The sequence below is a fragment of the Protobothrops mucrosquamatus genome, unplaced genomic scaffold, assembly GCF_001527695.2.
Source record: "Protobothrops mucrosquamatus isolate PMUCROS unplaced genomic scaffold, P.Mucros_1.0 scaffold_28, whole genome shotgun sequence".
Taxonomy (NCBI): Eukaryota; Metazoa; Chordata; class Lepidosauria; order Squamata; family Viperidae; genus Protobothrops; species Protobothrops mucrosquamatus.
This window is the reverse complement of record NW_015386104.1, coordinates 15,562-41,308: the sequence shown is the minus strand read 5'-3', so window position 1 is coordinate 41,308 and position 25,747 is coordinate 15,562. Positions and strand designations below refer to the sequence as shown.

General features: G+C 41.2%; 2 protein-coding genes across 2 annotated transcripts in view; one reads left to right on the top strand and one right to left on the bottom strand.

The window, feature by feature from the left end:
• Positions 1 to 1,647: 1,647 nt before the first annotated feature.
• On the bottom strand, positions 1,648 to 10,846 carry ARMC10 (armadillo repeat containing 10). The gene is made up of 6 exons (XM_029282962.1): positions 10,606 to 10,846; positions 9,039 to 9,190; positions 6,849 to 6,983; positions 5,761 to 5,937; positions 3,807 to 3,891; positions 1,648 to 2,073 (listed from the first exon to the last, which is right to left on the bottom strand). Exons 1-6 carry the CDS (start codon positions 10,844 to 10,846, stop codon positions 1,826 to 1,828), a joined length of 1,038 nt encoding a protein of 345 aa, XP_029138795.1. The 3' UTR covers positions 1,648 to 1,825.
• A 459-nt stretch (positions 10,847 to 11,305) lies between these two features.
• The window catches only part of LOC114922201 (dynein regulatory complex subunit 6-like), a gene marked incomplete at its 3' end in the record, with an annotated part of 29,693 nt that continues 15,251 nt past the window's right edge, over positions 11,306 to 25,747 (top strand). The window contains 9 exon segments of the mRNA XM_029282961.1: positions 11,306 to 11,380; positions 16,431 to 16,534; positions 17,353 to 17,446; positions 18,630 to 18,697; positions 20,740 to 20,894; positions 23,197 to 23,306; positions 23,509 to 23,685; positions 24,396 to 24,491; positions 25,635 to 25,747. Coding sequence (XP_029138794.1) covers positions 11,306 to 11,380; positions 16,431 to 16,534; positions 17,353 to 17,446; positions 18,630 to 18,697; positions 20,740 to 20,894; positions 23,197 to 23,306; positions 23,509 to 23,685; positions 24,396 to 24,491; positions 25,635 to 25,747 — 992 coding nt within the window.

Here is a 25,747-nt window from a genome sequence, read left to right as displayed (position 1 = left end):
CAAACTGAAATCACTGATGGATGAATTAGTTCGGCGTTAAAAAATATGAGCAAACGGGCTTGTGTGTGAACCTGCTACTTTGACAATAAATTCTTGCCCCCAGAACGTTCTTAACATGTTGTCATTATTAACCCAACAGATTGTTTGAGATAGGTCTTAAGGTGTTGGATTAAAAACGGAGTTCCGAGTTCGAATCCTCCACTGGGGATGAAAAATGGCAGGGCCAGTTTATCCCAATCCTGGTTTGTTTGTTTTTCAGCCCAAGAGTGTGGTTGCTGTAGGGAAAATCTAAATCAGAAACCGCTGCAGATAGAGCTCAACTTCACAGCAGTTCGTTTAGTGACGGTTCAAAGTTATAACGACGCTGAAAAGAGGTAACTTCTGACAGTATTTCATGTCAGAGCGTGCAGTCTTATTGCGCTGAGATAACCCAAGAGTAAACACAGTCAACAGTGGTCCATATTAAATGGTGGTTTATCTTACACTATCTACAATATCATACACCGGGAACAATATACATACACGTGTTAATACAGCAGGATCCAACAAACCACAGTTACAGCAGGAAACAGAAGAGAATACATCAGCAGAGCCTTCTCTTTTATAAAAAGGCTCTTAAAGGGACACAGACCCTGCTGAGTCATTCCCATCATTACATCTTGCATAAGCTGGTTATGTGTTAGATCATTACTTTGACATTTCACACCAGTTGCAGCATCCCCCAGAGTCACGTGATCAAAATTTGGATGTTTGGCAACTGGCTCCTATTTATGACGGTCGCAGGGTCCCGGGATCTTCTCCTTGAACCCACCTGCCGGAATTCCTTAGGGGATGAGGTCTGAAGGAAGCCCCTTCTGGTGAAGCAAGTTGGACAGGCTAGACTAGGTAACCTTGGCTCTTTTATGACTCGTGGACTTCAACTCCCAGAATTCCTGAGCCAGCCACGCTGAGGGGAAAGGGAGAGGTTTCCAAGCTGAGCCATGCTGGCTGAGGAATTCTGGGAGTCGAAGTCCACGAGTCATAAAAGAGCCATGGTTGCCTACCCCTGGGCTAGACCAATTGGCTCCTCAGATACAGAACACAGAATAACAGAACTGGAAGGGACCTTGAAGGTCTTCTAGTCCAGTCCCCTACTCAAGCAAGGAGACTTCATATCATCTCAAGACAAATGGCTGTCCGGTTTCTTCTTAAAAGCCTCCAGCGATGAAGCACCCACAACTTCGGAAGGCAGGTTGTGGTTGCTTGGACCCGTGTCATGTAGGACTTTAAGTCAAGACCCTGAATTGGACCCAGAAGCAAAGCGGTGACCAATGAAGCACATGCAACAGTAGTGTTATATGTGCCACCCCTGGGCCCTGCCCAGAAGTGACTATGACAGCTTAGATCAGGGTTCTCCAGATTTGGCAAATTGGAAGACTCGTGGACTTCAACTCCCAGAATTCCCAAAGCAGTACGACTGGCTGAGGAATTCTGGGAGTCGAAGTCCACAAGTCTTCCAAGTGGCCAAGATTGGAGACACCTGGCTTAGATGGATAAGACTCGCAGCTCAAGATCACAAAGGTTGTCTTGAAATTCCAGATTATTTCAGGGTCCATGTACTGATCCTTCACGGACTTTTTTATTGTTATTATTATTTTTTACTTCCAGAGATGAGGGCAGTATCATTAGATGCTGAAGGAAATGTCCAGGATGGATACAGTTCCCCCGTTAGAAATGAGGAAACTTTACACAGGTCGATAAAATAGCTATGGGAGGCCGTCATTTATATACTTTTTATGCTGTTCAGGATTTTGGAGATGGAATAATTGAGGCTGACCTCTTGAGTTCAGCGCTGCTGCGTTATTAGCTTTGCAACTTGTTCTTTGACTTCTGCATCGTAATGATGTAGCAGGGACGCCAGCTTCTGAGTATACAGAGAATTGCCGGAGAGAGTAGAAAAAATGGAATCTTCATTGTACCGATTCTGGATAGCACAGCCCTTGTCATTTTTCATGGACCTGGTCAGGTTGGTGGAAAATGCAAGGACCCTGAGCAAAATGTCTTTGTTTATGCAGCTGTCAAACAGAGATAAGAGAAGAGGTGCCTGGAAAGACATGGGGGGAAAAAATTGTAATTCACGTTCGTTTTAAATTTAAGTTTAAAGAAAGAGTGTGAATTTATTTATTCGCCCGAATGTATTGATTTAACAAAGTTCACGCTGAGTAGATAATAATAAATAATAAATAAATAAATAAATAATAAATAAATAAATAATAATAATAATAATAATAATAATAATAATAATAATAATAAAGTTGGAAGGGACCTTGGAGGTCATCTAGTTTAACCCCCTGCTCAGGCAAGTAACCCTATACTATTTCAGACAAATGGCTGTCCAGTCTCTTCTTAAAGACTTCCAGTGTTGGAGCATTCACCCCTTCTGGAGGCAGGTTGTTCCACTGGTTAATTGTTCTCACTGTCAGGAAGTTTCTCCTTAGTTCTAGGTTGCTTCTCTCCTTGATGAGTTTCCATCCGTTGCTTCTTGTCCTGCCTTCAGGGGCTTTGGAGAATAGCTTGACTCCCTCTTCTTTGGGGCAGCCCCTGAGATACTAGAACACGGCTATCATGTCCCCCCTCGTCCTTCTCTTCGTTAGACTAGACATCCCCAATTCCAGCAGCCATTCCTTATATGCTTTAGCCTCCAGTCCCCTAATCATCTTTGTTGTTCTTCTCTGTACTCTTTCTAGAGTCTCAGCATCTTTTTTACACCGTGGTGACCAAAACTGGATGCCGTATTCCAAGTGTGGCCTTACCGAGGCCTTGTAAAGTGGTATTAACACTTCACGTGATCTTGATTCTATCCCTCTGTTAATGCAGCCTAGCACTGCTTTGAACGATCCCAATGGCTTCATAGACAATTATACGTTGAGTCGCACCAGGGAGCATAATTCCTGGAAATGCATCGGTTTATTCATTATACCTCAAAAAAAAATAAAATCTCTGGATTGCAGAATATAGAATACAGAGAATGCAGTATTGTAGGCTGACTCTGCCCACTGCCAGGAGTTCGATCCTGGCCGGCTGAAGCTTGACTCAGCCTTCTGTCCTTCCAAGGTCAGTAAAATGAGGACCCAGAGCGTTGGGGGAGAAGATGCTGACTCTGTAAACCCCTTAGAGAGGATTGTAAAGCACTGTGAAGTGGTATGTAAGTCTAAGTGCTACTGTTACTCCTAAAGTTATAATGCCCTTAAAACAGACAAGCGCTTGTAACTAAAGCTTACAACAATAATGGTATAGGTATAGGGTTTCCTGCCTGAGCAGGGGGTTGGACTAGATGACCTCCAAGGTTCCTTCCAACGTTGTTGTTGTTGTTATTATTATTATTATTGGTGCATATAGGTTTCAATGGCTTGGCCATGTAGGGCCAAGCGTTTTCCTTCAAAATCAGCAGGAATTCATAGCATCTATATAAATAAAAATGTAAATGTTCGTTTGTTCAAAATCTTAAATCTCCGAAAGTTCTTCACCGATTGCTTTGAAATTTTGACACAAGGTTGCATTCGAATATGCGCGTGTTTTTATATACCTACTATTATATAGATGTCACACCTGTGACAGGTAAAAACATGCTTTTGTTTGAAAAACAGCGCCATCTGTTGGACATAAAAGCAACACACGCTAGCATTGTGAAATTAAACCTATTACATATTTCTTTTCCATTTAACCAGACCGAGCCAAGGCAACGCGTGGCCGGGTACAGCTAGTAAGAAATAAAATAAATAAATGAGTGAGGGGGGGGAAGTCAAAGAAGAAGGAAGCAAAGGATAAAAATAGCTTTACCTGTGAATTAAGCAGAGGTTCTGCCATAGCTGGGTTGGCCGATAGGTTCACGAGCACTTTTAGGACTTGAACCTGTAACATTGATAAGGAAACTCTCTGATTTGCCTATCAAATTAATAGGAGACAGAAGCACCTTTGATTGACAGCTAAGATTTAAAGGGAATAGATAGTTTAGAACACGGCTGGCCTGGACGGCATCGAACGAATGGGCACAGATAGTCCTCAACTTAACAATGATCCATTTTAGCGACCAGTCAAAGTTACAACAGGGCTAGAAAAAAGCGACACGACCGTTTTTCACACTTACGACCTGACGGTCACCTGATCAAAATTCAGCCGCTTGGCGACCGACTCGTGTTTAGGAAGTTTGTGGTGCAATTTAACAACTGTTGCGATTCGCATCACAACGGCGGCAAAAAAAGTTGTAAAACGGAGCAAAATTCCCTTAACCGCTGCCTTGCTCAGCAAGAAAAATTTTTGAGACTAAAGTCAAAGATCTCCTGTCTTCAGGTTTAAACGACTTACCAATTTAAACGACTTACCAATATATTGGACTAAGATTGTATTTAAGTTTGGAAAGGTCAAATAGTTACACTCCGTTGTCATTTTTAACACTTATTCCATGTGGTGGAAAAGAAACAGGCATACCAGAAATATTATAGTGCAATTCCCATAATCCTTATCATTAGCTTTGATTGCCAAGGCTATTAAGAATTATAATGGAAAACATCTGATGTCCCTATTTTGGCTGTAGATCAATGTGATTTCATTTGCAGTCTTACTACAGGTAGTTCTTGACTTACAACAGTTCATTTAGTGACCATCCAAAGTTACAACGGCACGGAAAAAAGCGAGTTACAGCCATTTTTCACACCGACAACCGTTGCAGCATTCCCGTAGTCACAATTCAGCCGCTCGTATGTTTTCCCAATTTTTAGTTTCCCATAAATACTTAAATTTAACGTTTAATAAGTTTCCAAATTTTAAATAACCCCAGTTCCCTTTATCACAATTCATCCCTGGATCTTACATCAGCTGGTTAACAATACAATAGAATATTCTTATTTTCCGGTAATTTCCAAATATCTTAAATTTAATAACCGAAATTTCTCTTATTTCAACATTTAATACTCCCTGGAAGTATTAAAGTATTGGGGAAAAAACTTACCAGGACATTGACTGTCTAAAAAGATTGAATGTTAAAATGACTATAAGATAGGTATAAACTAAAAAATTATCGATAAATGTAAGAAAGCTATTTGTATTAAATGGATATAATAAGAATTCTATTAATTCAAATGTGAGACAGTAAATCCCAAGGGGGAAAGAGAGGAAATATTCAATGTAATAGTTTGTGATCTGTACTAAAGAAATTTGTATGTTATTGAATTATCAACCAACCCAGCCGCCAGGTTGTTTTTCAGATATTTAAATCTAAAACTGAAAAATCAATAAATTTTAAAAAAAATAAAAATTCAGCCGCTCGGCAACCGACTCACATTTACGACGGTCGCAGTGTCCCGGGGTGTGTGTGTGTCACGTGATCCACTTTTGTGACCTTCTGACAAGCAAAGTCAGCGGGGGAAGTCAGATTCACTTAACAACCGGGTTACTAACTTAAACAACCGCAGCAAATTCACTTCGCGAGCGCAAGAAAATTCGTAAAATGGGGCAAAGCTCACTTAACACACGTCTTGCTTAGCGACGGAAATCTGGGGCTGAATTGTGGCCGTTAAGTCGAGGACTACCTGTATTTAGTTTCCAGAGTAATTTCAAGCATGACCCTGAAACTCACACCGTGAGTTTGTGGTGAGGAGGGGCACAGAGGGAGGCTCAGCCAATTTCACTGTATACATGTTATACTTTGATAATAAAGGGTTTATTATTATTTATGAAAGATTTCCTTCTTCTTTTTAACGATAAAACAGCTGACCGTTATACCTGAGTCCTTTCATTTCCTTCAAACAGCAACGTCAGAAAACTGGGTATGAAGCTGGTCATCCTGTAATGATAGTCGTTTGTCACGGAAATGTTGGTTAAGAACCGAAGGGCGGCTAGCTGCAATTCAGAATTTACAGGAGATGTGTCCACTTCCTCGCACACCTTGGTAATATAGATCTAAGGGATAGAACACACACACAGAAATAGGTTTACCAATATATTACCACAAAGCCACGGAGGTCGGCCAGAGCGTAGAACAGGGGTCCCCAATCCCTGTCCGTGGACCGGTACCGGGCTGCGGCATGCCAGCAACCGGTCCTCACAAACGCCTATTTTTTATCTTGCTGACATTTTGGCTATCGCCGGTGGTTTTAAAATTGTTTTCGTATTTTGATATTTGTTACGTTTATTCTTAACTTTACATTAATAACCATCAGCTTGCATACCTAATGACTGGGGTTTCACTTTAATCATCCCTCTATTTAAGGAGGGTAAAGAAATATGACTCAGTTAATCACCACCCATAAAACCTCATCTGTATTTCAGTCAGCTAAAAGCCTGATAAAATTGATCAGAAAAGTGCAAGATGAGAACCTTATACAGAATATCAAGAGTTATGGAAGGGACCTTGGAGGTCTTCTAGTCCAACCCCCTGCTCAGGAAGGAGACCCTGTACCATTTCAGACAAATGGTTGTCTAGTCTCTTCTTTAAAACCTCCAATGTTGGAGCACCCACAACTTCTGGTGGCCAGCTGTTCCACTGGCTAATTGTCCTCACAGTTAGGAAGTTTCTCCTTAATTACATATTGCTTCTCTTCTTGATTAGTTTCCATCCATTGTTTCTTGTCTTGCCTTCATTCACACGCACCTTTTTGAGGTCACCGTGCCCTGAGGATAACTCTTTTAACTCCCATAATAAGTCTCCTAAGTGTTGTAAACGGAAAGGGGGTTTATAATTTATTTTTTAAAAAATGACTATGCTAAATAATATTCAACTGATCAATATCACACAGTAATCCCACTGCATTAAGTACTTTAGAAACTTTGTTCTTATGCATTTTCCTTATGCGGTGTTATTTTAAGCTTACCTTTAGTTCCTCTTGATTTTTAGTATTCATACTCAGATTATTCAGTGCATTAAGTGCCTTCTGTTTAACATTGGTGGTGGGAACTGAAAGCATTTTTCCAATCAGAGACAGGCCACCTAGATTCCGAATGATATCCTACAAATTAAATACATAGAAAAATATCGTATAAAACCATCTTAATTCCTAAAGTTCAAAAAAAAAACCTCATTTAAAGGATGGGAACTGGCTCACGTCCACTACACTTCTCTGTGATTTATAAAAGTGACTGTTCTTAACAGCTGGGTTATTTGAAAAATAAAGTTTAAAGGTTAATAATGCAAAGGAGGGAAAACATGATGACACGATCATTTGATCACACGATCATTTTGATGATATGATCACACGATCTTTTTTTTAAAAAAAAACCAACAAGTTTTATTGTTTTTTTTCTTTTTACAAACAAGTGCTTGAGAAACAACGTGGTGACAGGGTAATCAATTGTCTAAAAGCAAAATCATACATATGTAATTCAGATTAAATCATTAAAAACTCCCTCTCTATTCCCTCAAATATATATATTATATTCAAATTAATGTATTTTTCAATAAAGTTGAATCAATCAAAACAATCATCAATAACATTTCATCTATATAAATCCAAATCCTGTATTAAGCTTTACTTCATGATCATTTTGATCATATGAACATTTTGAAATAAGCCAGCCTGAATGAGGCATTCTGGGAGTTGAAGTCCACAAGTCTTCAAAGTCGCCATGTTGGGAGACCCCTGCCGGCTGAGGAATTCTGGGAGTTGAAGTCCACGAGTCTTCAAAGTCGCCATGTTTGGAGACCCCTGCCGGCTGAGGCATTCTGGGAGTTGAAGTCCACAAGTCTTCAAAGTCGCCATGTTGGGAGACCCCTGCCGGCTGAGGAATTCTGGGAGTTGAAGTCCACAAGTCTTCAAAGTCGCCATGTTGGGAGACCCCTGCCGGCTGAGGAATTCTGGGAGTTGAAGTCCATGAGTCTTCAAAGTCGCCATGTTTGGAGACCCCTGCCGGCTGAGGATTCTGGGAGTTGAAGTCCACGAGTCTTCAAAGTCGCCATGTTTGGAGACCCCTGCCGGCTGAGGAATTCTGGGAGTTGAAGTCCACGAGTCTTCAAAGTCACCATGTTGGGAGACCCCTGCTGGCTGAGGCATTCTGGGAGTTGAAGTCCACGAGTCTTCAAAGTCACCATGTTTGGAGACCCCTGCTGGCTGAGGAATTCTGGGAGTTGAAGTCCACAAGTCTTCAAAGTCACCTTGTATTACAGCATTCACTTCTTTTTCTCTTGTGGAATGAAAACCAAAAACAACACTTACTTGATTGACAGAGAAGGCTGCGCTGTTGCTCAGGGTAACCAAGATCTGTTCTTGAAGCAAAATGTCGTCTGTAGACTCCAGTAGACGAAGAAGACTCTTAATCTGATGTGGCTCAAGAACGCCGGGGGGTGATATTGAAAGCTCGGTGCCCTCTAAGATTAGAAAATAAAGATTACACCTATATCATTTTTCTGCAGAAATAGAGGTCATCCCCAACTTACGACCGCAATTGAACCCCAAATTTCTGTTGCTAAGCGAGACCGTCGTTAAGTGAGGTTTTGGTCCCATTTTACGACCTTCCCTGCCGTAGTTGTTAAGGGAGTCACTGCACTTGTCAATTTAGTAACAGTAATTTAGTAATATAATTGCAAGCCATACTTTAGATCACGAGACGTCAAACTTGGCCCCTACATGACTTGTGAACTTCAACTCCCAGAATTCCTCAGCCAGGCACACTGAGGGGAAAGGGAGGTTTCCAAGCTGAGCCATACTGGCTGAGGAATTCTGGGAGTTGAAGTCCACAAGTCAAGGGGTCTTCAAACTTGGCCCTTTGATGACTTGTGGACTTCAACTCCCAGAATTCCTCAGCCAGGCACACTGGCTGAGGAATTCTGGGAGTTGNATTCTGGGAGTTGAAGTCCACAAGTCTTCAAAGTCGCCATGTTGGGAGACCCCTGCCGGCTGAGGCATTCTGGGAGTTGAAGTCCACAAGTCTTCAAAGTCGCCATGTTGGGAAACCCCTGCCAGCTGAGGCATTCTGGGAGTTGAAGTCCACAAGTCTTCAAAGTCACCCTGTATTACAGCATTCACTTCTTTTTCTCTTGTGGAATGAAAACAAAAAATAACACTTACTTGATTGACAGAGAAGGCTGCGCTGTTGCTCAGAGTAACCAAGATCTGTTCTTGAAGCAAAATGTCTTCTGTAGACTCCAGTAGATGAAGAAGACTCTTAATCTGATGTGGCTCAAGAACGCCGTGGGGTGATATTGAAAGCTCGGTGCCCTCTAAGATTAGAAAATAAAGATTACACCTATATCATTTTTCTGCAGAAATAGAGGTCATCCCCAACTTACGACCGCAATTGAGCCCCAAATTTCCGTTGCTAAGCGAGACCGTCGTTAAGTGAGGTTTTGGTCCCATTTTACGACCTTCCCTGCCGTAGTTGTTAAGGGAGTCACTGCACTTGTCAATTTAGTAACAGTAATTTAGTAATATAATTGCAAGCCATACTTTAGATCAGGAGACGTCAAACTTGACGGCCCCTACATGACGTGTGGACTTCAACTCCCAGAATTCCTGAGCCAGCTACGCTGAGGGGAAAGGGAGGTTTCCAAGCTGAGCCATACTGGCTGAGGAATTCTGGGAGTTGAAGTCCACAAGTCAAGGGGTCTTCAAACTTAGCCCTTTGATGACTTGTGGACTTCAACTCCCAGAATTCCTCAGCCAGGCACACTGAGGGGAAAGGGAGGTTTCCAAGCTGAGCCATACTGGCTGAGGAATTCTGGGAGTTGAAGTCCACAAGTCAAGGGGTCTTCAAACTTGGCCCTTTGATGACTTGTGGACTTCAACTCCCAGAATTCCTCAGCCAGGCACACTGAGGGGAAAGGGAGGTTTCCAAGCTGAGCCATACTGGCTGAGGAATTCTGGGAGTTGAAGTCCACAAGTCAAGGGGTCTTCAAACTTGGCCCTTTGATGACTTGTGGACTTCAACTCCCAGAATTCCTCAGCCAGGCACACTGGCTGAGGAATTCTGGGAGTTGAAGTCCACCAGTCATAAAAAGGCCAAGTTTGAAGATCCCTGTTTTAGGTTTACAGGTAATCGTTTAGTGACCATTTGAAGTTACCAGGACCCTGGAAAAAAAAGTGACTTATGACCGTTCTTTTCACCCTTAACGACCGCTGAGAGTTGGCAACCGGTTCACATTTATGACGGTTGCAGTGCCTTTTTTGGGGGGGGGGTGTCACGTGATCTCCTTCAGCAACCCTCCGACAAGCAAAGTCAGCGTGGAAAGACTGATTCACTTAACAACCGTCTTCCTAACTCAGGGGTCTTCCAACTCGGCCCTTTTATGACTCGTGGACTTCAACTCCCAGAATTCCTCAGGCAGGCGTGCCTGCCTGAGGAATTCTGGGAGTTGAAGTCCACGAGTCATAAAAGGGCCGAGTTGGAAGACTCCTGTGCTAATTTAACCAGGGCAGCGATTCACTTAACAACGGCGGGCAAGAAAGGTCGCAAAACGGGGCAAAAGGCAGGTGAGCAACATCTCATTTAGCAGCAGAAACACTGGGCTCAATCGTAGCCGCAAGTCGAGGACTATCCGTACAGCTCCCACGGGGAACCCAGCAAAAGGCATAACACGTGTCCTTTGGGCGTGTGAAAGGGGGGGAAAGGAGCAAAAGGAGGTGGCTGGGATCTGACCTTGCGGGACGCCCCCCGAAGGACCCCAAAGGTCGGGGCTGGGCAGCCCGGGAGCCCCCGAGGCTTCTCCCCCTCCAGCGGGGTCGTCCGGCCGCCCTTCCAAGCCCCCCGACCCGGGGGAGTCTCCTCCGCCGCTCCGCCTGGAAGTCGCCCGGTAAAGGCCGTAGGCGACCCCCGCCGCCGCCGCCGCCGCCAAGCCCACCAAGCCGCCCCGCCACTTCCAGCCGCCCGCTTCTTGCATGGCAGGCAGGACACGTGTTTCTCCCGGAAACGGGATTTGCAGCACGTGGGAAAGCTACGCCTTCCGCTGCAGGCAGGCGGGTCAGCCGGGCTCCACCTCCGGGGGGGGTGTTGGACCCCGAGGGTCCCCGTGGGACGACCCCCCCCTTCGACTAGTGTTTGCAATTCGCGGAGGAGGGGGCTTTGGACACCCCCTCCCCGGGGATGAAGACGACCGGGGTTCCCGCTGCTGGCCTAAAATAACCTCCCCGCTTCCCATCCCGACGCCTTGAGTGGCTGGTCGCGTTCACACGTGCGCCGGAGGGGAGCAACGCGTGTCTCTCGCGCGCGCGTGGGCGGGGGGGGCGCACTAGAGCCTGAGGACCGTTGGGAGCGTGGGCGGTGGTCGGCTGACTTCCCAGCTGTTCCTGCCCGTGGGTGGGTGGTTGGGTGGGTAGGCAGCGGGTCCCCCGGAGTCGCCATGCCCGTTCTTCAGAATGGGGACCCCACCTTGCGGGTCTACTTCCAGAAGTACTCCATTCCGGACATCTACGAGGTAGAGAAGCCACTTGGAAACCTCTGTTGGGGTTTCAAGGCCGACCCGGGTTGCCTGCAAGCTCAGGGACCCCTACTTTAGTAGTAGTAGTAGTAGTAGTAGTAGTAGTAGTAGTAGTAGTAGTAGTAGTAGTAATAATAATAATAATAATAATAATAATAATAATAATAATAATAATAATAATAATAATAATAATAATAATAATAAAGTTAGAAGGGACCTTGGAGGTCATCTAGTCCAACCCCCTGCTCAGGCAGGAAACTATACCAGGGGTGGGCAACCTTGGCTGTTTTATGACTCGTGGACTTCAACTCCCAGAATTCCTGAGCCAGCATGGCTCAGCTTGGAAACCTCTCCCTTTCCCTTCAACATGGCTGGCTCAGGAATTCTGGGAGTTGAAGTCCACGAGTCATAAAAGAGCCAAGGTTGCCTACCCCTGTCCTATACCATTTCAGGCAAATGGCTGTCCAGTCTCTTCTTAAAAACTTCCAGTGTTGGAGCATTCACCACTTCTGGAGGCAGGTTGTTCCACTGGTTAATTGTTCTAACTGTCAGGAAGTTTCTCCTTAGTTCTAGATTGCTTCTCTCCTTGATGAGTTTCCATCCGTTGCTTCTTGTCTTTGCCTTCAGGCGCTTTGGAGAATAGCTTGACTCCCTCTTCTTTGGGGCAGCCCCTGAGATACTGGAAGATTATAGATAATATATAACATATAAGGAACAGTTGCAGGAATTGGGGATGTCTAGTTTAATGAAGAGAAGGACCAGGGGGGACATGATAGAAGCGTTCCAGTATCTCAGGGGCTGCCCCAAAGAAGAGGGAGTCAAGCTATTCTCCAAAGCGCCTGAAGGCCGGACAAGAAGCAACGGATGGAAACTAATCAAGGAGAGAAGCAACCTAGAACTAAGGAGAAACTTCCTGACAGTGAGAACAATTAACCAGGGGAACTACCTGCCTCCAGAAGCGGTGAATGCTCCAACACTGGAAGTTTTTAAGAAGAGACCTGACAGCCACTTGTCTAGAATGATATAGGTCTCCTGCTTGAGCAGGGGGTTGGACTAGAAGACCTCCAAAGTCCCCATCGATGATGATGAAGAGTGCGAAGCTTTGTTTACATCACAACTACCTAATTTTATTTCTGGGCTGAAGCCATAGCTGGATTTTACCCTTAAGTGATGGCATCTAGAAAAATAGTCGGCAGAAAAAGACGGTATGCTGTGTTCCTCAAGAATTGGACTGTGGTTGGCTTTGAAATGAACTCTACTTTATAAACCTGAACTTCATGAATTAAATCACTAAATCATCCTCTTTGGATCTAAACCTACCTAGACATGCCAACATGTATATATAAATCAAAGCAGTAATCTGTACCATAAAGAAAGAAAAAACCATTATTCAGCGCTAAAAGAACAACACCCAACAGTATTTATCATTTTCAAAAGAAGAGTTTTGTCTTTCCTATTTGTCTTAGGATTTTCCAAAATAAATAAAATAACAGGCTTTAGATAGAAAATATCTTCACCTGTGCACAGTACTGGAAAAGGGACCCAGGGTATCTTGGAGTTTTGCCTAAAGCAAACACTTATTATATTTTACTTTATTTTTTAAATAAGCAGTTTTTGTGTCATCGTTTCGGGAGCCCCCTTTTAAAATGTGTTTTTCCAGCTTTAGCTTTTCAAATTCCTTCCCAATCAATGCCTCTACTCGTAGTTTTTATGAAGAGACTGGACAGCCATTTGTCTGAAATGGTGTAGGGTTCCCTGCCTGAGCAGGGGGTTGGACTAGATGACCTCCAAGGTCCCTTCCAGATTCCTATTCTATTCTATTCTATTCTATTCTGTATTTCTATTCTCTTCTTCTTCTTCTTCTTCTTCTTCTTCTTCTTCTTCTTCTTCTTCTTCTTCTTCTTCTTCTTCTTCTTCTTCTTCTGCTGCTGCTGCTGCTGCTGCTGCTGCTGCTGCTGCTGCTGCTGCTGCTGCTGCTGCTGCTGCTAAGTGAGACACTTGTGAACTGAGTTTTTCTCCATTTTATGAGCTTTCTTGCCAAAGTTGTGAATCACTGCAGTTCTTAAATTAGTGCAAAACATATTAGAATAGAATAGAATAGAATAGAATAGAAATATAGAATAGAGTAGAGTAGAATAGAATAGAATAGAGTAGAGTAGAATAGAATAGAGTAGAACAGAATAGAAATACAGAATAGAATAGAATAGAAATACAGAATAGAATAGAATAGAATAGAAATACAGAATAGAATAGAATAGAATAGAATAGAATAAAATAGAAATACAGAATAGAATAGAATAGAATAGAATAGAATAGAATAGAATAGAATATAGAATAGAATAGAATAGAATAGAGGAATGTAGAATAGGATAGGATAGAATAGAATAAAATAGAAATACAGAATAGAATAGAATAGAATAGAATATAGAATAGAGTAGAGCTGGAAGGGACCTTGGAGGTCTTCTAGTCCAGCCCCCTGCTCAAGCAGGAGAACCTATCCCATCTCAGACAAATGGCTGTCCAGAGCGCCCACTCTTACAGCAGTTCGTTTAGTGACCGTTCAAAGTTGCAATGGCACTGAAAAAAGTGACTGATGACTGACACCGTGACCTTTGCAGCACCTCCAGGGTCACGTGATCAAAATTCCCACGCTTGGCAACTGAGTCGTATTTATGACGGTCGCAGCGCCCCCGGGGGTGACGTGATCCCCTTTGGCGACCTTCTGACAATCGAAGTCAATGGGGAAAAAAGCCAGTTTCACTTAACAAGTTTGCTAACTTAACTGTAGTGATTGACTTAACAACTGCTGCAAGACAGGTTGTAAAACAGGGCAAGAGTCGCTTAAGATGTGTCTCACTTAGCGACAGAAATTTTGGGCTCAAGTCGTGGCCATTAAGTCGAGGGAACCACCTGCAGTTTGGGCTAAAGTATCTGAAAAAGATTTCAGGGATTCTCATGATAAAAATTTGGAGAGCTTGTCCTACGACATTTATCAGAAGGATGAAAAACGCACAATGAATGTACGGCAAGGAAACGATAAACAATACGAAACACGCCCTGCTGTTATTAATTTGCTAACTGGCTCGAGATGATGATTAGTAGTGATGAATGAAGCAAGATATTTGGCCAGTCAGTGGCAATTGCAGATTTATGGCCCAGTTTCCTAATCGGAGTGGAATTTAATGGAAAAAACCCCCCAAAATACCTTAAAACAAGATAATTTGTTTGTTTGTTTGCTATCCCACCCTTTTATTCAAGGAGATTTCCAGTAAGCCATTAAGACGTCAGGCAAAAGGGGGGGAGACACACGATGTCTCAGTGGTTAAAGACGGCGAGAGCTGACAGCCCGGGTTTGAGACCCCAACGCTGCGAGACGGGGTGAGCTCCCGTCCCTTGTCTCAGCTCCTGCTCGTCTAGCAGTTCGAAAGCACGCAAACGCGAGTAGATAAATAGGTACCACTTCGGTGGGAAGGTAACACCGTTTCCGTGTGCCTCGGCATATCGTCACGCGAGCCACACGACTACCGGGGTTGTTTTCGGACAAATGATGGCTCTTTTGGTTAAGAAATGGAGATGAGCACCACAGAGTCAGACCCAACTGGACGGGGGAAACATTTATCTCATGTCAAGAGAAACGGCGTTTCGATTACAAAAAAAGGAAAAAAATTAAGATCCGGTCCAGTAGAGGGCGCCGTTGGCCATCTTAAAGCATCTTATCTGTGTAAATTAATATTTAAGAAGTATTTGTATTTCTAAGCTTGCTTGCCTTGGATTTCCTCATTTCACTCAGAACATGCACTTCGTTGCGATTGAGATCAATGGGAACTTAAAAACGATTCTTTCTTGAACGGTGTTTTTACCGTTCTATTTGACCGGGATGATTAATTTTTTGCGGCTGTGCTTATAAGTGAAATTGACATAGGAACGACATGTCGTTGTGCCTGTCAAGTAATGTAATTAAATTGATGGTTTTTGTTTAAACAACTGTGCCTTTTAGGTGTTGTGATATCGTTAAGAGTTAAAGTGAAAAAATGAAAAGCTCCTTTTCCCCCCAGAAAATCTACAAGAAAAACAACATATATATGCCGCCCTGAGTCCGCAAGGAGAAGGGCGGGATATAAATGTAATAAATAATAATATATATATATGTATATATATATTTCTTTCAATTTTAGTTCATTGGGCAAATAAAGGGAGGAACAAGGCCATTTGGGGCCTGGGTAGTCCTTGACTTACAACATTCCATTTAGTGACCGTTCAAAGTTAACGACGGCACTGAAAAAAGTGGCTTATGACTGTTTTTCACAGTTACGACCTTTGTAGCCTTCCCATGATCATGTGATCAAAATTCAGACACTTGGCAACTGGCATGTCCTTCTGACGGTTGCACTGTCCCGAGGTCACGTGATCCCCTTTTGCGGCCTTCTGACAAGCAAAGTCAATGGGGAAGCCAGATTCACTTAACAACCGGGTTACTGACCGCAGTGATTCACTTAACAATCGAAAAGGTCGTAAAATGGAGCAAAACTCACTTAACAAACGTCTCACATAACAACAGAAATTTTGGGCTCAATTGCAGTCATAAGTCAAGGACTACCTGTATTATAATAAACCAATTAAAAACAATAATTAAGAAAGAAAATAAAACTATTCTGAGTAAAATATTTTGACACTTGTACGATTAGATAATACCTCAGTTTCCTAGCCTTTACAATTATAATCTTTGTTAATACTCTTAAGAAAAGACAATTACACAATGCTTATAGTCTCAGTAGTACTGTAACAATCCAGCACGCTGGTAGCCTCTAATATATTTGCAAATTTATTATGATGGCTTAAAATGTCATGAACTAAAATCCCTGTTGTGATATAAACTCAGCAACGAACGGGAATAAATCTTGAGGTAAAATAAAAAATAAAATGTCGAATTGTTTTTACGAAAATATAAAATATTCTAACAAAAAAGGACTAGCATCTAAAAACAACTTTACTCTCTTGTTAAATATGTATTTTATTAATCAACACTCTTATTCTTGATTTTTTGCAGGCCTTGTTAGGTGGTTTATTAGTTATGTGTCCGGAAGATCCACTCAGATTTTTAGAAGAAAAAATTAAAGAAATTATGGAAAAAGGTTTATATGGTATTATATGGTATGTATAAGAGGTTTGCGTGGCTTAAAAATATTGGTAACAAATTTGCAATCAATATGGGGAAATATTAATTTTTATAAACTAGTTTGACTGGAACAATGTAAACTAATAAATGAGCTATTAGCTCAGTAATACTATAGAAAATGTCAACAGCCAATAAATATTCTGAATGTCTATTAGTAAGATGTCTAAATAATCTGAATTAATATTGTTTCATGTTAGTCATTGGTCTTCAGAACTGAAATAGGAAAATCTAAATAATTTTTTTTTCAGTTCTTGGGAACCAGAGTCAAATGTGAATTGCTAAATGTAGATATTAAAATCAGTGGTACAAAAAAAACTGATACAAGGATTTTCAAATTTTCATGCTGCACAGGTCATACTGTTTTTTTATTTTGAATCTAGTAAGCATTCACATTTGCCAAAAATTTTTTTTAACTTTACCTGGTGCAAAGATCACAATAGCTGGTTCAGGAGTTACCGTAATTGAAAGATGCAAACTTTTTTATTGTTATGGGGCATTAAACTTTTCAGTGCAGTGATATACATCTTTATAATATTAGCATTCATTGGACATACACTAATATGAATAATAAACTGTTGTTTATTCAAGAAGTCTTCCAATATTTGAGGGGCTGTCTCAGAAAAGAAGAGGTCAAGCTATTCTCCAAAGCAACAGATGGAAACTAACCTACAGCAACAAGAAATAATGATTTCAAACATGGTTTTAAAAACTAGCTCAAGCTGTGCTGTAATCATTTGGTTTTTAAAAAACTAACATGTATTATATGTATTTTTTATTTTTTTATTTTGCTTAGGAACATGTGTATCGATCCAGAGTTGAGTCTAAAGCTACGGGTCCTTTCGGAGACATATTTACACACACTTTTAGGCCTTGATGATGACCAGCTGGTAATTATTAACAAATCTCTGTAAAAATATTTAGAATAATATCTTTCTCCAAAGATAGCCTGGAAAGAATTTTGTTTTATATTTATTCATAATCCATTTTTAACCAAGAGTCGTGGGAAAGAATATTCCTTAATCCTTATTCCTTTATAACCTAAACACACTTAAGTTCAATTCCATCAAACTCAGATATAAAAATAATGTAACTGCCTCAGGCTGGCTTACTCCGAGCTCTGCATTATGTATGTATACATGTGCTTAAATAAATAAATAGAATTCCACTTATTTATTTCTACAATACGATGTAGAAAAATAAGTGAAACAGGGAAAAAGAAATCCTTTAATTGTAGTGTTTTTGGCCCGGAGGGCTCTTTAGGATTCATTTGAAAAGTATATATATATATATGAAGGAAAGAGGTCATATGAAGTGTTAATGCCACTTTACAAGGCCTTGGTAAGGCCATACGTGGAATACGGCATCCAGTTTTGGTCACCACGATGTAAAAAAAGATGTTGATACTCTAGAAAGAGTGCAGAGAAGAGCAACGAAGATGATCAGGGGGCTGGAGGCTAAAATATACGAAGAACGGTTGCAGGAATTGGGTATGTCTAGTCTAGTTTAATAAAAAAGGTACATGTCAGATGCCAAGCCTCTGAATTTTGATCACATGACCGCGGGCATGCTGCAATGATTGTAAGAGTGAAAAACAGTCATAAGTCACTTTTTTCAGTACCGTTGTAATTTCAAACAGTCACTAAACGGGCGCTTGTAAGTTGAGGACTATCCGTAAAGACTGAATTTCAATTTCCATAACACACTTATTCTCATTCCTACTCTTTTTTTTTTTTTTTTTTAGCTTGGGGTGATTATTTTCCACCCCTAGTGAGCAAAATTAAGAGTATGGATATATTTCCTTTTAATCCACTCCAGGTTATTTCAGTCAATCAAATCCGCTCTCTGTTATTTGTTTGATTCATTCCATTAAATTACTGTACTAACTGGAAGTGGAATTGTTATTCTTGGCGGTAAAATCCTGGAATGATCGAGGCGAGAAAAGTTATTTTACAATGATTTTTCAGTGAATAACACGAAGAATATCAGCCTGTTTTATTCATCTGTATCTTGACTATCCCTGTCTCTCTTTCCAATTTTAATGTAAGTTTTCTATTTGTATTTACTTTTCAGATGACCACAGAGTTATGTGATAAAGCGTGGGACTGTTATAGCACTAATTTAAAGAGAAAGTACTTTGAGTAAGTATAGAATAAACATATAAGGAACGGTTGCTGGAATTGGGTATGTCTAGTTTAACGAAGAGAAGGATGAGGGGGGACATGATAGCAGTGTTCCAATATCTCAGGGGCTGCCCCAAAGAAGAGGGAGTCAGGCTATTCTCCAAGGCGCCTGAAGGCCGGACAAGAAGCAACGGGGATGGAAACTAATCAAGGAGAGAAGCAACCTAGAACTAAGGAGAAACTTCCTGACAGTTAGAACAATTAACCAATGGAACAACCTGCCTCCAGAAATTGTGAATGCTCCAACACTGGAAGTTTTTAAGAAGAGACTGGACAGCCGTTTGTCTGAAATGGTGTAGGGTTCCTGCCTGGGCAGGGGGTTGGACTCGATGACCTCCAAGGTCCCTTCCAACTTTATTATTATTATTATTATTATTATTATTATTATTGTTGTTGTTGTTGTTGTTGTTGTTGTTGTTGTTGTTATTTCTTAATAACATTTCTACTTTCTTCTGATAGGTAATAAATTTATAACTTTGCATGCCAGGCTGCTCCAGTAAACAGAATTAATGTTCAGTTCTGACTTGGTAGCTATAGGTTGAGCAAACTAAAACAAAATAAAAAGCAAAATAAAGCAAAATAAAAAGCAAAATAAAGCAAAATAAAGCCTCTTGATTTCATTCTAGCAGAAATCACCACAGACTCTATTCTTTAAGGATTAGTTTATTGAAGTGACCACTAAAACAACACAAACATGGCAGACCTCTTTCACACATACAACCAGGAGCATCCACAGTGGAGATAAAAAAAAAAGTCTCGATGGCAACTGTGATAGTCCTATCAAAATTCTGGCTCTTTGTGCAAAGTACCCGTTCAAACAAAAATGCGGTTGGGGTCACCAGCTTGACTTTTTGTGATTTTTCCTACAGATAACTTTCCCTCTAACATAGGATGCAAAGTTTTCTCCCAACAGATGTGGGTGGGAACCTCTCTGCCCTCTCTTCTCCCAAGGTTGATGAAAGTTGAATAATCACAAATCAGCAGTATCGCTTCCTCTTAGAATATAGCTAGTCCTCGACTTTATAATTCATTTAGTGACCATTTAAAGTTACAATGGCAGTGAAAAAAGTGACTTACGACCGTTTTCATACTTACGGCCTTTGCAGCATCGAGGACTACCTGTATTTTGATTTTAATAATAATAATAATAATAATAATAATAATAATAATAATAATAATAATAATAATAATAATAATAATAATAATAATAATAATGATGATGATGATGATGATGATTATGATGACGACGACGACAAAGTAGCAACAATGGTGCATTGGAAGATCTGCAAAAAATATCATTTGCCTGTAAGCAAGAACTGGTGGGATCATAAAATAGAGAAAGTCATAGAAAATGATAAAATTAAACTGCTCTGGGACTTCAGAATTCAAACAGACAAGCACCTGCAACATAACACCCCGGACTTAACAATTGTCGATAAGAAAGACAAAAAAGTCTGGATAGTGGACGTGGCAGTGCCTGGAGACAGCTGAATAGACGAGAAAGAACTGGAGAAGATAACAAAATATAAAGACCTACAAATAGAAATAGAAAGACTGTGGCAAAAGCAAGCAAGGGTAGTACCAATAGTAATAGGCTCCTTGGGTGCAATCCCAAAACAACTGGAGCACCATTTGAACACCATCATGGGCATTGACAAATTCGCCATTAGTCAATTGCAAAAGGCGGCCTTGCTAGGAACCGCTTCCATCCTGCAACGAGATCTGTAATACCATCAAACATCCACATCTGCCTATCCCAGGTCCTTGGGAAGGACTCGATAGGTACACAAAAATGCCAAATCCAGTCTGAACATCTGGCTGATTGTGCGATGATCAATAATAATAATAATAATAATAATAATAATAATAATAATAATAGTAATGATGTAAACTATTTTAATGTGGTTCAATGAAACGCTTATTGGGTTGCAACTTTATGTTTCAAAGAAAACACCGGTTAAAAAAAAAAATTAACGCGGGGTTTATTGTCGCTATGGCAGCTCCTGGATCCAATATTGCGCAGACAAGAAAGCGGCAGAAGAACTCCTGCAGAAAAAATTGGCGGCGGCAAGACGCTATTACGACTGCAGACTCCTAAAATTAGCCATGAGGAAGTGGCACGAATGGATGAATTCCCAGAAGGAAGTGCACAAACGTAAGAATGTTGCGTCAATAACCATCAGTAGACAACGGGTATCACCGATATTTCCTCACAGGGGGTCCTCGACTTACGGTCACAACTGAGCCCAAAATTTCCGTGGCTAAGCGAGACGTGGCCTAATTGAACTTTGCCCCATTTTAACGACCTTCCTTACCGCGGTTGTTCAGTGGATCCCTGCAGGTGTTTAAGTTAGTAAGACAGTCGTTAACTGAATCTGGCTTCCCCATTGACTCTCTGCCTGCCAGATCACGTGACTCTGGGACATGGCCGCCGTCATAAATATGAGTCAGTTGCCAAGCATCCGAATTTTGATCACATGACCGCAAGGATGCCTTAATGGTTGTAAGCAGTGATGGGATTCAACCGGTTCTCACCCCTTTGGCAGAACTGGTAGCTAATTTTTTGTTGCCCAGGCCCAAAACGGACGTCTGGAAGTGGCATCCACACAGAGAACCGGTTGTTCACATATTTGAATCCCACCACTGGATGGATGGATGGATGGATGGATAGGCAGGCAGGCAGGCAGGCAGGCAGGCAGGCAGGCAGGCAAATAGATAGACAGACAGATAGATGATATATAGGTAGGTAGGTAGGTAGGTAGGTAGGTAGGTAGGTAGGTAGGTAGGTTGGATGGATGGATGGATGGATGGATGGATGGATGGATGGATGGATGGATGGATGGATAGATAGATAGATAGATAGACAGACAGACAGACAGACAGACAGACAGACAGACAGACAGACAGACAGACAGACAGACAGACAGACAGACAGACAGACGATAGATAGATAGATAGATAGATAGATAGATAGATAGATAGATAGATAGATAGGCAGGCAGGCAGGCAGGCAGGCAGGCAGGCAGGTAGATATAGTGGTGGGATTCAGCTGGTTCGCACCACTTCAATAGAACCGGTAGCTAATTTTTTGTTGCCCAGGCCCAGAACGGACCTCCGAAAGCGGCATCCATACAGAGAACCGATTGTTCACATATTTGAATCCCACCACTGGCTGTAAGTGTGCAAAATTGTCATAAGTCACTTTTTCCAGTGCCCCTGTAACTTCGAACAGTCACTAAGCAAACAGTCACTAAGTCGAGGATTACATGTAAATCTAAAGTATGGCTTGCAATTATGTGCAATATTGCTAGTGCACGATTGTATTTACTGTTAAAAATAAAAATGCTATTTTTGGTCTTAACGGCAGAAAAAAACGCAATGCTAGTTAAAAACAGAGGGAAAGCTCTTTTTAGCCGGTGAAAAATGCATTTGTATCTGCTCTGTTGCTTGATAGATCTGCCTTCAATAAAACACACACAATTCTGTCGGAGGGCTGGATTCACAATATACTAAATTAACTAAATATGGTTGTTACTGATGTTGTTTAAGAAAATGCTCTTCCTAAATATTTAAACAACGAAATGTTTACGAATTCAAGAACAGAATCGTATTTTCTCCCATCCTAAAGCTGGATTTTGAACTGCTGATGTAGTCTACTCTGCCCAGTTCATAGATTACGTGTCTACAATTTGAACTAAACTCTTCTCAAGTTTGTTCCGCAGTTTTGTTGACCCTGAGGTTTTTACTAGCTAAAAAGAGGTGATAAGAACTTCTACAGCAGAATTGCCCAACCTTGACAGCTTTAAGAATTGTGGACTTCAACTCCTAGTATTCTCAATCGATAAAGGAAAATATTTGTAGCTCAGGGTTGAAATGGGGGGTCCTTGGTGTTCTCTGAACTTGGTGGTTTTCTTGCAGACATTTCATTACCCAACTAGGTAACATCATCAGTACTAGAAGGAATGGGGTTTGCAGGGAGGAGGAGGAGGAGGAGGAGGAGGAGGAGGACGATGACGACGACGATGACTCTGGGGTCCTTGGTGTTCTCTGAGCTTGGTTGTTTTCTCGCAGACGTTTCATTACCAAACTAGGTAACATCATCAGTGCTAGTAAGAGGTTTGCTCTCAATTTATATTCTAGTGGTGTGTGTTGATAGGAATGGTCTTGGAGCTTTTTTGATCAGGCTTTTTACTGTTAGCTTCTTTGGCGGTTCCTGGTTCGCCAGAGCTAACAAAATCTTGGGCGGAACGATGATTTTACATTTTGATTTAACCCAAGTCAGATGAGAACGAAAAACATTTCCTTTTTATTTTATTTTTTTTAGGGAGAAACGGAGTTAAAAGACCAGTAAATTTACTTATTAAACCATCTTCTTTATCTGAACTAAACGGTAATGTCAATTTATTTATTTATTTTTTAAAAAAATGATCTGTGTTTTTCAAATTGTTTCCCCCTAGGGGCAGTGAAATGTCTAGAAAAAATCTTTGACAAAGTTTTGAAGAAAGTGGTGTTTAAGGCCTGGCGAAAATGTCTTATTGTAAGCAAAAAGCCTAAAAAATCTTTTGAGGTAAGCATATTTGAGTTGGTGCTGTGCTTTCCCCCCCCCCATATCAAAGCATTGATATAAATTCATTTTAAAAATCTGTTCGATATCTTGAATCCCCAAAGTGAACGGCTACCAATTAAGCAGTTTAATGGATTAAATGGAGTACAAATAGGGGAAAAAAAATCAATACTTGAGTCCTATTCTCTACCTCTATATTTTGCAGCCTGTGTTGGAAGCCGAGGAATTTTGTTTTGTTCAACCTGAAGCCCGCGAACGGCGACATTCGGACAGACGACGCTCCTCTGCCCTGACTAAGAATCTGTTTGAAGAATTACCAGCGTTCCATGTGAAATCAGGCAGAGAATATTTTACAAAGATGCCTATGCAACCATTAGCCCAGGTCATTTGCTTGTTAATTATAATAAAGTTCACGTGAAGTGTTAATGCCACTTTATAAGGCCTTGGTAAGGCCACACCTGGAATACCTGCATCCAGTTTTGGTCACCACGATGTAAAAAAGATGTTGAGACTCTAGAAAGAGGGCAGAGAAGAGCAACAAAGATGATTAGGGGACTGGAGGCTAAATCATATAAGGGACAGTTGCTGGAATTGGGTAGGTCTAGTTTAATGAAGAGAAGGACCAGGGGGGACATGATAGCAGTCTTCCAGTATCTCAGGGGCTGCCCCAAAGAAGAGGGAGTCAAGCTATTCTCCAAAGCGCCTGAAGGCAGGACAAGAAGCAACGGATGGAAACTAACCAAGGAGAGAAGCAACCTAGAATTAAGGAGACATTTCCTGACAGTGAGAACAATTAATCAGTGGAACAGCTTGCCACCAGAAGTTGTGGGTGCTGTAAATCTAGGATTACCTGTATAGAAACAAAATAAAGCAGAGTAGTTTCTTTTATTAGTCCAGCTAATCCTTTTATGGCACCCTAATACAATTCCCTAATTGTACCAAGAGCCACTTGGAAAAACGTTTTTTTTAAAAATTACTATGGAAAACTGCTCTTTTCCTTAAATATAACCTTTGAAGCTAGCAAGTGTTTTAGAGACAAATATTGTTGTTTCATCCTTTGCAGGTTAATATTCTTCTTTGTTTCGAATTTAGGTTTTCCGGTATTTAAACCTAGTTGACCTGGCCAGGTGTGCCCAAGTCTGCCAAACCTGGAAGGCCATGACACAAATGGTTATGGTATGGAGTAATGTAAGTAGAGTTGCTTGAAACCAAATTTTAATAATATTTTTCTAAAAAAAAAAATCCACTGGGATTTGAAGAAATGAATTTTTTTTTTTAAATTAAGATGTCATTCTAAAGAGGTAGCACAGATGGTCCTCTATTTACAATTGGGATTGGAACGTCCATTGCTGAACGAAGTGGCTATTAAGCAGTTTGCTCCCAATTTGATGCTCTCTTCTGCCAATGTTGTTAAGTGAATCACCCAGCTGTTCAGCAACTCACTCTGGTTGCTAAGTGAAGCTGGCTGCCCCCCGCCCCTTGACTTTGCTCGTTGGAAACTGGGAGGGTCTCAATTGGCGACCATGGGACCCCCAGGAGGCTGCAGCTATCATAGATAATGTGCCGATCGCCAAGTGCCCCAGTTGCAATCATAACGGCCACGGGGAACCGTGGCGGTTGTAAATGTGAGGACTGACTGCAAGTCACTTTTTTAATACATACCTTTCTAGTCCCATCTTGTATGTATGTATGTATGTATGTATATTCAAAATTTGTGGCTGGCAAAGAGTTAGTGGGAGACTAGTATAGCTATTTCAGGCTCATTTGTTCTCATCAGCTAGTCACACTCTTCAGGGATTCGAACCTGGGCAGCTTGCATGTTAGGCAGCTGTATTATCCTTTTGAGCCACAGGTTCCCCCTTACTGGTTGATACTGACTAGCTGATGAGGGCTAATGAGCCTGAAATAGCTATACTAGTCTCCCACTAACTCTTTGCCAGCCACAAATTTTGAATTTATAGTGTTCACAGTATGTGACATCTGCCTGCAAAACATGCTCCTAGATTGGAGCGAATCGCAGAACAGACTGATTTATATTTGGTAGATCGGGTGCTTCACCCAACAGATAAGATATGTATGTATATATGTATGTATGTATGTATATATATATATATCAAGGTATAGTGTATTATATTATAATATTATATTATTATATTATATCATATCATATGGGTGGTAAATGAGGAGTGGCTGTTATTTAAGAAATAACTCCAATCTATTGATCTGCCAGAATGTTTTTCAGATAACTTCACTAAAGTTAACGACTGTATAGGTGAAATGTTGGAGTCCTTTTGTAATTTCTAGAGCAATATATTTTATTTTTTTTGTTAGATTGATTTTTCTGCAGTGAAGGACCTTATAAATGATCGCGTGGCACAGCGCATTCTGCGGAAGTGGCACACTAATGTGGTGCAGTTGGACCTTCATGGTTGTGCTACATTACA

Excerpts from the sequence above, each read along its gene's own strand:
- ARMC10 (XM_029282962.1), bottom strand. The coding sequence starts at position 10,846 with ATGCAAGAAGCGGGCGGCTGGAAGTGGCGGGGCGGCTTGGTGGGCTTG. Across the intron at positions 9,191-10,605 it reads TTCGGGGGGCGTCCCGCAAG|AGGGCACCGAGCTTTCAATA; the intron begins GTCAGATCCCAG and ends TTCTAATCTTAG. Across the intron at positions 3,892-5,760 it reads AAGGAAATGAAAGGACTCAG|GTTCAAGTCCTAAAAGTGCT; the intron begins GTATAACGGTCA and ends TCAATGTTACAG.